This window comes from Doryrhamphus excisus, chromosome 2 (genome assembly GCF_030265055.1).
Source record: "Doryrhamphus excisus isolate RoL2022-K1 chromosome 2, RoL_Dexc_1.0, whole genome shotgun sequence".
NCBI classification, from domain to species: Eukaryota; Metazoa; Chordata; class Actinopteri; order Syngnathiformes; family Syngnathidae; genus Doryrhamphus; species Doryrhamphus excisus.
This window is the reverse complement of record NC_080467.1, coordinates 26722043-26734885: the sequence shown is the minus strand read 5'-3', so window position 1 is coordinate 26734885 and position 12843 is coordinate 26722043. Positions and strand designations below refer to the sequence as shown.

The following is a 12843-nucleotide window of genomic DNA, read 5'->3' as shown; positions in this document are numbered from 1 at the left end:
AAAGGTAAGTAGCTTTAGCATTTTAGCATTTCTACAACATCGGTAACATCTAATCTGGTCATTACACATATTTTGCGGGACTACCAGTGTTAAAAAAAAACACCCTGTTCCACTAATTAGCAGCCCCGCTTCCTGTATGCACACTCTATAATGCTACACAGACAAACATTTAGCTTCATGACCTACACATAATAAACAGTTAGGACACTGATAACATTTTTAAAAATGACAGTTCGGGGGCTGCACGTAGGTCGAGTGGTTAGCACGCAGGCCACACAGCTATGAGACCCGAGTTCAATTCCACCCTTCGCCATTTTCGTGTGGAGTTTGCATTTTCTACCCGTGCATGCGTGGTTTTTCTCCGGGTACTCCGGTTTCCTCCCTGGTGGCGTTTGAAATCTGCATATAACTCGCTAATGCTAATCGCTAGCGTGCATATGGGATTTACCATGTCAATTAGCATCAAGCTAGCGCATTTGTTTGAAAGAATTTTGTTTATGTTGAATGTCAGATATATTATTTGTGTGTTTACAATATTCCGCTCGGTGGCACGGTGGTCGAGTGGTTAGCGCTCAGACCTCACAGCTAGGAGACCAGGGTTCAATTCCACCCTTGGCCATTTTTGTGTGGAGTTTGCATGTTCTCCCCGTGCATGTGTGGGTTTTCTCCGGGTACTACGGTTTCCTCCCACATTCCAAAAACATGCTAGGTTAATTAGCGACTCCAAATTGTCCATAGGTATGAATGTGAGTGTGAATGGTTGTTTGTCTATATGTGCCCTGTGATTGGCTGGCCACCAGTCCAGGGCGTACCTCGCCTCTCGCCCGAAGACAGCTGGGATTCTATGCCCCAAGTATGAAAATATTCCATTTATAAATAAGGAATACTTTGTGGAACCAATTAAATGAGGAATTACTGTAAGTAATTAATGGCTGTTTATTATGTTGGAGATGCTGAACACATGCAATTCATGTCTTTAAGTGTTTATGGGTGACGTAGGCAAGTTTCCACTCAAATAATTCAATTTTCAGACTCTAAAATGTCATTGCCAAACAAATAAATGGCCAAAACTGTAGTTTTATTCCGTCTTCTGGCACAGGCACATTCCAAACACCTCCTAAGGCCAGTGTTGATTGCAATAGCAGTCAAAAGTCAGGAGACATTTTCTCATTTAATAGCATGAGCAAGTATATCCGAACTATTGAGTGGTACTGTTGCACATAAAGGGTGAAAATGTGTCAAAACACGCACCCCACCTGTGTTGGCTATGCTATTACTTCTCTGACAAACATACCACAAGGCAGCGTGGTTATTAACCCTAAAAAATGATCCCATAAATGTCTCACACGCGTCAATGCACTCTACAACATGCCATTGGAACTTTAGAGTGTTTAGGCAAATCACCGCCAAATTTGGTACACACACAAAGACGTGTTTGCACATTTTGAGCCACACTGCTAGAAAAACACAGCTGCCAATAAACAAAACAGGACTGAGACAAATTTTAAGTCATCCACCATTTATAATGGTTAATGATTGGATATGATTTAAAAACACCCTTTTACAGCCCATAGGTAGCGCCACAGATTCATTTAGAGTCATGCATGCATCGGTGGGCTAAAAGTCGACAGTAGTCGCATAACCATCTGCATCTGGAACCAGTTTGACGACAAAATACCGTTTATGACTGCCATGTGTCCTGTGGTCTGGGTTCTCCCGCTGGATTCATTTCAGACGTGCATTTTCCTTTCATGACAGATCGGTAATCTAACGAGAGTGCAGTACAGTACGACTTGGAGGGTTGTTCCATGGAAGATATCACACACAGCCGCGCATCTGAATGGCAAAATGTCATTTTCTATAAAACTAGGTCATATGTTTTGTAGCAAATACAAAAAGGCTTGTATTGTACAAACCCATGATTCCCATTGGGGATCTTCTTGAGCAGGGCTATCCAAACTGGGGGGAGTGGGCCATTTGCAATGGCTGTTTTAGTTCTAAAACTATAGCTTAAGAAAAAAACATTTAAAAAAATCATAAATTCTGCAGTAATTCACAAGAATAAAGTCAAAATATTAAGAGAAAATTTTGTAATTTTCTGACAATAATGTCCTGATATTATGAGGGGCAAAATTTTAGTAGCATATTAATTATAAAAGAAAAAAATTATCATAATTATATAAAAATAAACAGAATAATGATCAATAACTGTAATTTTTTGCCAAATTAGATTGCGGATAAATTATTGCATGAATAAAGTCAAAATATTAAGAGAAAATTTTGTAATTTTCTGACAATAATGTCCTGATATTATGGGGGGATTTTTTTTAATAGCATATTAATTATTAAAGACAAAATAATTATCACAAGTATATAAAAATAAACAGAATAATGATAAAAAACTAATTATTGCCAAATTAGATTGCGGAAAAATTATTGCATGAATAAAGTCAAAATATTAAGAGAAAATTTTGTAATTTCTGACAATAATGTCCTGTTATTATGAGGGGGAAATTTTAAGTAGCATATTAATTATGAAAAAAAAATATCATAATTATATAAAAATAAACAGAATAATGATCAAAAACTAATTATTTGCCAAATTAGATTGCGGAAAAATTATTGCATGAATAAAGTTAAAATATTAAGAGAGCTGAGATGCAGTTATTTCTTGATCAAAGCAGCCCTTGCAGCCCTCATTTCCAAAGTGCACCAAATTAAACTAAATCATTTTTGTCTGAAGAAAAAAAGAAAAAGAGGGTGCTTACCACAATCATCTCTGAGGGTTCAAGGACGATGCACTCACATCCACGTCTCAGGCTGCCGGCCGATCGCTTTCCAAAACTGTCGGAAAAGGCATGAAATGATCACAGGTTGAACGTCACTCTCTTCCAGACATGAAAGCTTATTCTGTTTCTGTCATTGTGGAATAAGATCTGATGTACTGCTGCTTTATGACTCCAGCTAAGAGCCAGGCAGCACATAAAAATCACATTAATGTCTCTTTGAGGCTAGAAGACGTTTTATGGATTCATTATGGAATTTCTGTCTAAAAACACAGAGCGGCATTGAATGGGCAGCTCCGCCTTCTGGAACACCCACCCTCTGGAAAAGTCCGCCGCCGTGAGTGACATCACGGCAGCTCGTAAGGGAATATTTTAAAAAAGCAGCGAAGACTAAAATATCCCACAAGACGAGGAGCAGCCGCCGTGGAAATTCTGGCCGTGAGGAGACCAGATTGGGAGGGTTTTGGCGAAGAAGGCCGTCTTTGTACCGTGCCCGGCCGGCTTGGACGCAGAGAAACAAAGCGCTCCTTGTTTGCCATGCTAAGTTTCAATTAAGAATGCGTGTGCTTGATTTGCCCGTTGCCGTGTTAGATAAACTCCAGTGACTTCACGGCATGCTCTATCTACATTAAATGTACTTGTGTATTATTACAGCAGTACATACAGTAGTACAGACTAAGTACTTAAACTCACAACCAGCAATGGCTTGACTACCTGCACGTCGATCACAGAGACGTGACGAGATGTTACTCACGAAGCTCTTCTGCACCCGTCACTCTAAGGGCGAAATCGATCTTGCTTGGCTTTTGTCTTTGGGATTCCCTTTTTCCCGACGAGCCTTGCATCACCGTCTTTTGTGTCCTTTGCTTTGTTGTCATGTGACCGGTGTTATTTTTGCATCATGTTACTGGTTAACTGCTTAGAAGCACAAACCCAAATCAAAGCAGGCTTTAACATGAAAGGGAAAGGGGAGGTGAACAGTGTTTTATTTGTCACAGCCTGCCACAATTCCATGTGGACCGCCATAAATAAAAATTTAGATTTTTTTTTTAGATCTGTTCTCAACCGAGAGCATGTCCTGCCAACCCCTGAAGGGAAAAGCCAATAGAAAAAGAAGATATCGTAAATCAATATTCAACCGAAATAAGTCGGGATACGAGTTTTGGTCCATATCGGCCACCCTAGCTTAAACCTGACTTTACTCACCACCGAATCATGATGATTGTGTTGTACAAACATAAAGAAAAAACAAGAAAAAAAAACATAAAAAATAAAACATTCTGCAGTAACTCACAGGAATAAAGTCAAAATATTAAGAGAAAATTTCGTAATTTTCTGACAATAATGTCCTGATATTATGAGGGGAAAAAATCAATAAATCAATATTCAATATAAATCAATATTCAATATTAAATAAATCGGGACACGAGTTTTGGTCCATATCAGCGAGTCCTAGCTTAAACCTGACTTTACTCACCACCGAATCGTGATGAGTTCAACTTCCCCGGTTCTCTGACACCACAGGAAACTGTCAAAATGTCGCCACTTTAAGGGCTGGTGTTAATACTTTCATGTGAATGTCAAGTTATTGTCAAAATAATTAAATATTCTAAAAATAGAATAATAATAATACAATATTATGTAAATAATATAATAAATATAACAATAAATATAATCTATATATATATATATATCATTATTATTGTGTCATTATTATTAAAGTATTTTTAAAAACTGACAAATATATAAAAATACAAATACATACATAAATACAAATACATTCATTCATTTTCTAACGCTTATCCTCACAAGGTTTGCGGGGGTTGCTGGAGCCTATCCCAGCTGTCTTGGGGTGAGAGGCGGGGTACACCCTGGACTGGTGGCCAGCCAATCACAGGGCACATATAGACAAACAACCATTCACACTCACATTCATATCTATGGACAATTTGGAGTGGCCAATTAACCTAGCATGTTTTTGGAATGTGGGAGGAAACCCACGCATGCACAGGGAAGAACATGCAAACTTCACACAGAGATGACCGAGGGTGGGATTGAACTCGGGTCTCCTAGCTGTGATGTCTGCGTGCTAACCACTCAACCACCATGCAGCCTACAAATACATTAAGTACATAAAAATGCTACAAAGTACCCTAATAAATGAAAGGTTAAAATAATCAAGTGTGTGGACACCCCCCCTCCTAACAGCTTCTTGTCACTCCACACAAACGTGGTAATTCTCTGCAGTTCATTCCAGGCTGAAGCTTCAGAGAAACCAGCCAACCCTTTTGATCTGCTTTTACAGACATTTGGAGTCGTTGTCGGCGGCGACGGCGACTATGATCCCGTTGAGCTGCCCGGCTCATTTGGTAAATGTGGGCCGCACTGCGCATGACAAAACCTGGTGGGGGCCCTCCAAAGTGATGTTCATTCACGTTTGCACTTTACATTCCTGATGCCGGTAAACCAATCCTGCTGGTTGCAATGTGACATATTAAGAAAATGATTTTTTTTTTTCCTGGCACCAAAGTGTCTTGTTTGGAGATTAAAAGCTGCGCTACTTTTATACTGGTAAGCAAATAGAGTGGCAGAACCGCCGCGTGGGCAAATCAAACAACAAATGGAATAAGACTAAAACAAACATAAGACGCTTCACGACCATCTCTGTACTCCTCCACCCAGCAATTACTTCATTTGTATTTGCTCTACCGACGACGCCGCGGTAGTCTATGTACATTCTGCTGGCAATGAATAATTCACACTTTTAATCATTCACGCTCGTGTTTTTCCTGCATGCTCGGCGTTCGTGCAAGAACGGATAAGAGGATGACAAAGATAAGGAAGGTGCCAGATGCCAGCGTAGATCATAACTCTTTTCAGAACAAGAGCGCACAACTTGACAAAGATTATCGCTTCCACGCATCGCAAGCCAGCATTTGGATGCAAAGCTCCGTTAAGCCTCTCAGTTTGATATTAGAAGGCTGACAATTTCAGGATTTTTTTTTTTCTGCCTTTGATGGCCCAGATGGACATCCTGCACACGCCATGGTTGCAGCACGCCGTACGGGATATCGCCTGAAAGAACTCTGCAGCTGGAACACAAACTTCTCTTGTCTTTGCCGCCTTAAAAGTTTGCAGGGGGGGGTGCGGATGGGGGGGACTTTTATCAATGACACCTTGACTGTCTTTGCTTCAACATTCAAATAATAAAGATGACAGGAAACGTAGCTTTTTTCTCATAGAACGCTTCACTGTAACCTACTTTCCATGTCATACTGTTTTTACGATGTGGGAAATTTTTCTATGCCGCTTCTCCTCATTTATGGAGTATGCTGGAGCCTATCACAGCTGACTTTCGGCGAGAGGCGAAGTACACCCTGGACTGATTCAGAAATGGCTAATGGAAGCATTTTTTTGTGCCACTTTTACTTTGTAGCACGACAGGATGTGCTGTTATTTTGAAGGGCCTTAAGTGTCGTTGTGATATGTTGAGGTGAATTGACAGTGGCCAGTTGAGACACAACTTAGGCCGTATGGATGGGTGCATGAATAAACGTGTTTCTCGTCCACAGTAACAAGCTAAACTAAGCTTCCATTGACGACCGGCAAAATTTTGTCGTTTTTATCGCCATTTCGGGGGTGGGGTGGTTTAGTGTCTGTAATGAGATTCCAACACGACAGCCACCCTTCTCTTGGTGATGACAGCATTTTATTCTTAATATGTCACTTTCCTCGAGACTCTGCGTTTAACAGTAAATTCCGTTTTTATTGGCCAATCCGTTAATACGGAAATCATAGGTCCCGAGTTGTCCAAACGTTTTCCAGCGAGGGCCACATACTGGAAAATGAAAGGATGCAAGGGTCACGTTGATATTTTGGACTGTTGGCGAATCCCATTACATTGCATGATCAGCTAGCATAACATGCTAGCAGTTTTTCAATATTTAGAACACACAGAAAAAGGAAAGACGTGTTCATGTCTCACACAAAGATGGTGGCAAAAATTTAAAAGTGCAACATTATATGTACGCAAACCGAGGCAAAATACACTAACCAAGGTTCTACTCTACTATAACACAATATGTGGATCCAATGGGATCTTGTCTTGTTGAACTCATTCATTCATTCATTTTGTACCGCTTATCCTCACTAGAGTCGCTGGGGGTGCTGGAGCCTATCCCAGCTGTCTTCGGGTGAGAGGCGGGGTACACCCCGGACTGGTCGCCAGCCAATCACAGGGCACATATAGACAAACAACCATTCACACTCACATTCATACCTATGGACAATTTGGAGTCGCCATTCATTCATTTTCTACCGCTTATCCTCACGAGGGTCGCAGGGGTGCTGGAGCCTATCCCAGCTGTCTTCAGGTAATGTTGCAAAAGTGCAACATTATAAGCTAAAGAGAATATGTATGTAAACCGAGGCAAAGTACACTAACCAAGGTTCTACTCTACTATAACACAATATGTGGATCCAATGGGATATTGTCTTGTTGAACTCATTCATTCATTCATTTTCTACCGCTTATCCTCACAAGGGTCGTGGGGGTGCTGGAGCCTATCCCAGCTCTCTTCAGGTAAGAGGCGGGGTACACCCTGGACTGGTGGCCAGCCAATCACAGGACACATATAGACAAACAACCATTCCTCGTCTTATTGAACTGTTAAGCAGTATTCTATGTACCATTAAAAGTACCTCACGTTCATGTGCGTACACAAAGCGACTCTTGTCTCCGTGCCAGTTAATACTACACCTGGTCTTGGCGCAGCACCTGGAAGCTCAGCAGGAGATCAATCCAATTTACAGCACAAACTCTGTTTGTCATGCAAATGAAGAGATCTGTCGACATTAAAAGAAGAAAATAGAATCTCCGGGGTGGTGCGTACAAAAACTAGGGCACTACTACGCAGCTACACAGAAAGCCTCATCGGTTTCATTGATGTCAACTGCAAAGCGGTTCACCGCGCGACATAAAGAGTGTGATGTACAGATGAGCTATCACATGACTGACACCCTCGGTGTCCTTATGACATCGGAGCTTCCTGTTATACAACAAGCATTCCAGTCTGGGAGACCACCACCAATCGGGGCACTCGCTAATCTGCACCATGGTCTGAGCCGGGGGTCTCCGCTCTCGACAAAGCCGTTTAGCAGAACCACGCCAGCTTTTTTAACCCACCCAGGCCTTTAAGAAGGACAAAGATTAATCCGCCCGGTTATGCAAGACTTTGGAGCCTGCAAGGAGGAGGATTTCAGAGGCTCTTAAGAAGGATTGAAAACGGCGTTCAGGATTCAGAGCTACAGCTGACCACCCGACCACCTTTCACCTTTATGGACATAAACACGTCATTTCTTCACCTTTGGGTCCGCCACCTCTGAAATAGAAGCTGACGCCCCCCCCGCGTAAGAATTTACAATCGACGCGTGACTTTAGCTTCCCAAAATACTCCTCAGCCGACATTCCGAGGGCAAAAAGAAAAGGGCACCTGAGAAGAGTTTAGCTGCTTAAAACTTTTCCAGAAGGTATCAATCAATCGCCGCCGCATCCGACATCCATTTGTAACACAATCCCCCCGCGGCGACGACTACGTCTTTGACTTTGGCTTCAAACGTGCCCAACTCGTGTCTCAGCCTTTAAATATGAGTAGCATTCACCCCCTCCTGTTTCTTTTCCCAGACAGATCCAAAATAGTTCGACTTCACATTCCACACTTGGAGGCTTTCCCTGCAGGATCGTCACACTTTAACATCACAACCAAAACAAGAGACTTTTTTTTTCCACGCCGCAGTTTTAGCGGGCCAGAAGTTCATTGACGCTCAAGTCTGGGCACTTACCCCCTCCGCCCCCCCACACACCGGCTCCCGGAGTGACGCCGCCACCTGATAAGATAAGACGATCCTCTTCCTGAAATATCCAACCACGTTAGTCCTCAGTTAAGTCCCTCAGTTAGCAGGCTTCAGACTGCAGCCCGCTCTCGCCGCTGTGAGAATGAGAGTGTGTGGTTCGTTCAAAGCATGTGCATGTGTGTGTGTGTGTGTGTGTGTGTGTGTGTGGATCAGGCTCTGTCCAATGGCTCTGCCCCCTTACACCGCCCCCCTCCCTGGCAATGTTGCTATGATGGCTACAGCCAGCATTCCAACGTACGACTCACTTCCTGCTACAAGGCTGGGTGGGGGGGTGTGGTTGATGAGGGAGTGGATAGGAGTCATGCCTTCCCTCATTCTGCAGAATAAGAGTTAATCATGACTGCTATTATGGTAACATTGCAAAACACAATAAAAATACATTTTAGTGCATTTTTTAACTAATGTAGTTAAAACATCAAAATGACTAAAATCACTGATAACTTGGTCAGGCGGAATCGTTGGTTCATGGTAAAGGTTTACTTCATTTCGATATTTTAAATTGAGAATAAGGACTATACTGTTTGACTCAAATAAATCTGAAAGCTTTTTTAGGATATTTCAGTCATCATATTTTATTAAAGCAAACATATTCTGTTCATTTTAAGTGGCTTTTAACATGATATTGGATCCCTGTGGGCTACAATAGCCCCCTGAGCATGCCTACTCTGTTGAGATGGTCAGGAATCAAGGGTCCAACTACACACCCATTTCCCATCCTCCATGTCTGTCCAAGGTTCAGAAAAAAAAATGGCTGCAATACAACTTCAGGATCATTCATTCATTCATTCATTTTCTGCTGCTTATCCTCACGAGGGTCGTGGGGGTGCTGGAGCCTATCCCAGCTGTCTTCGGGGCGAGAGGCAGGGTACACCCTGGACTGGTGGCCAGCCAATCACAGGGCACATATAGACAAACAACCATTCACACTCACATTCATACCTATGGACAATTTGGAGTCGCTAATTAACCTAGCATGTTTTTGAATGTGGGAGGAAACCGGAATACCCGGAGAAAACCCACGCATGCACGGGGAGAACATGCAAACTTCACACTGTTGGAAGAATTGTACATAAAGTTATTCTATTTCTTACTATATTCTTATGACCTATTTTTACTATATCCTTATGACCTATTTTTCTTATGACCTACAAACGTTTCGTATCACCCACATAGCAAAGTAAGATTAACTCTGTACATGTGTTTCATATCACTCACATAACAATGTAAGATTAATGCTGTGACGCCTGCACTTGTGGTGTACATCATGATTAAGGGAAAACAGAACATGACAGAACATTCCTTAGCAGATAGTTTTAACACCCTCAGGGGACAGAGGCACGGGTCAGGAGTAGATATGACCTCAGAGGGTATGTGTGTGTGTGTCCCCGGAGAATTGCATGCCAAGGATGAGATATCTACACATATGGATAACATGTTGTGCAAAGAAACTGGTTTTAACTAGAATGATTAAACCCTCCTTCCCTCAGCTATTTGATTGTACAGGGCCTTCCTTCAATAAAAAGGCAAGAGGGCAGGAACTGCTTCAGAGTGAGGTGGCGAATTGTTACTGAACGGTTCCTGATCACTCTCCTTGCAAGTAAAAAGAAACTCATCTCTCTGCGTCTTCTTTTGTACAAGCAGTGTTTTTCTACAAGTGTCGGGGTTTAAACCTGACACACACAGAGATGGCGGAGGGTGGAATTGAACCCTGGTCTGCTAGCTGTGTGGGGCGTGCAGCCCCTTTTTTGGCAAATCTTTCAAAAATTACAGTTTACAAGCGGTAATTAATAAATAAATACAAAAATAATAAATAAATAAATACATGAATAAATAAAATAAATAAAATAAATAAAATAAATAAAATAAATAAAATAAATAAAATAAATAAAATAAATAAAATAAATAAATACAACTTAAAAGATTTATTTTTCATTTTTCCTATGTTTTGATTTTAGCTGAACTTAGTTGTTTGAAAATGTACAAAAGGGGCGATTTAGCAGGTGACAAGGTGGTTTATGCAGCATGGCTAGTGAATGTGGTGTGTTTTAATCATTATTTCACCACATCCTCGCACAGTAATTCAACTATGCTAACACCTTTTACTGGCCATGTCATTCCAATGGTGCTTCCAGCCATAAGAATCGCAACACACTGCAAAAAAACAAGTTGCTGGAAAGAGCGTGAGTAACATTCTTAGTGATGATAGCGTAAACTGCAAGGGATGAGTCTGAATGGGTTGCTGCACAGCGACTGACAAGAAATAGTGTGAACTCCAGTGACCTGTATCCCGCCAGCAAGCCATGGCGCAACATTCCTTTGCTGAGTTTAGCCGTGGCTGCTCATATTTGGTTTTATATGCCTTTTACAGGAAGCGATAGCCTGAACGTTCCTATGAATGAAAGAGCAGACCAATGCCAAGCAGCTGATTGGGATAAGAAAAGGTCAAAATGTGTCAAATGATGCTGATAATGAATGCGGGTTTTGTGCAATTTTATCAGCAAGGCATTACTGCTTCTTATGAAAAGAAAGTATGGTTGACCCTTGGAACTCAAACAAAATCCCTTCCAAGAGGCTGATATCAACCTTTGCTTTTGAATTAATTTTGTTCTAAAACCAAATATCATCATTACACATCTGGTCAATGACTTTTGGGGAATTACTGTCCCACCTGCGTCCCTGCAAAGACATTTTACTTCGTTTTGCAACCGGGGGTGCTGGAGCCTATGGTACACCCTGGACTGGTGGCCAGCCAATCACAGGACACATAGAGACAAACAACCATTCACACTCACATTCATACCTATGGACAATTTGGAGTCGCCAATTAACCTAGCATGTTTTTGGAATGTGGGAGGAAACCGGAGTACCCGGAGAAAATATGCACAAACAGAGATGGCCGAGGGTGGAATTGAACTCAGGTCTCCTAGCTGTGAGGTCTGCGCGCTAACCACTCGCAGCCCGTTTTGCAACCAATCAAAACACCCTTAAGTAACAGCATTTGTTTTGTTGAGCTGTGTCAGAAATTTTAAGTCAGTCTGACTTATGGGGGTCAAACTTTGGGGTTGTATAACAGCATCGCCAAGTGGTGCATTTGTCCGAAAAATAATAGCACAGGCAACACAACGGGGAGGCGTGTTTTGACACAATTTCACCCTCTCATGTGCAGCAGTCCAGCAGTAGAAGAGTTACATCATTGGGTGTCTATATATTGTCTTAAATCAGGGGTCTCAAACATGTGGCCCCCGCCTTGATATGAAAGTTTAATGTTAGTGCGGCCCGCGCAAGTTTGATATGGATGCTGTATGGTATCATGTACCCAGAAAAAATGATTACGTTTGATTAATGTTCATGTTAAAGGTTAAATAACTGTTAATAGTTATCCTCCCTATCCGTGTGGAAGTGGTAAGTTTTTGGCTATTTAAGTTTAAAGGAAATAACTTGAAGGCTACCGTTTAGGTCGCTAGCTCTCTAGTTTGCGAGTTAGCATGTGTCTCAAGACCCTGTAAATAAAGAGTATAAATGTGACTATAGTCGTGTTTTGTCATGTGTACAGGGCTCTAATAATGCTTTGTTCATTTTAATCAGAAAAAAAGAATTTGTCTACCCACCAACTATATGTGGTTTCTTAATTTTTAATTATTTGCTGTTTTATTATTATTATTTATGTATTACTGATTGATTGATTTTCTTTATTCTTGATCTTATTTTGTGTAGAAAAATAAAAAGTAAGATATTTGAGAACAGTGGAATGTTTTATCAGAGCTTTTCTTGTAGAAAATCTGAACCAAAGCAAAGTTTATTCATTTTTCTGTTTTTAATAAATGCGTTTTTTTTTTTTTTTTTGGAAAACCTGATGTGGCCCAGTCTCACCCAGACCCGAGCTCCAGTGTCCCCCAGGTAAATTGAGTTTGAAACCCCTGTCTTAAATGCTTAAATATCAGGTAATAGTTGTTGTTTTTTTTAACACAAATCTTGATATATTGTTATTTTTTGCCACAATACTTGTCTCTTTGAGGGATTGCTGTCATTATCCAAAAGGCAATGATCAAGACTTTTAACCACGCCGTGTTGGAGGACAGCTGAGTGTTAAAAAAGTGACAATCCAAGCGTTGTTAGTGCAAGCAAGCACGTGTGCAAACATGCT

The 12843-nt window shown here is 41.3% G+C and overlaps 1 protein-coding gene across 16 annotated transcripts in view; it reads right to left on the bottom strand.

The window, feature by feature from the left end:
* rapgef2b (Rap guanine nucleotide exchange factor 2b) overlaps nt 1–12843 on the bottom strand; it is a 112443-nt gene that overhangs the window by 51048 nt on the left and 48552 nt on the right. For 12 of the 16 annotated variants that reach the window (XR_009125569.1, XR_009125545.1, XR_009125551.1 and 9 more), the window contains one exon: nt 2769–2844. Coding sequence is in view for 1 of the 16 variants with exons in the window: in XM_058064636.1 (XP_057920619.1) it covers nt 2769–2844 (76 nt within the window). In the remaining 15 variants the exon portion in view is untranslated. Of the gene's footprint in view, nt 1–2768; nt 2845–3102; nt 3471–3500; nt 4392–8627; nt 9655–12843 lie in introns of those variants that run through there. The other 4 variants (XR_009125632.1, XR_009125638.1, XR_009125626.1 and 1 more) reach the window with 4 other exon arrangements.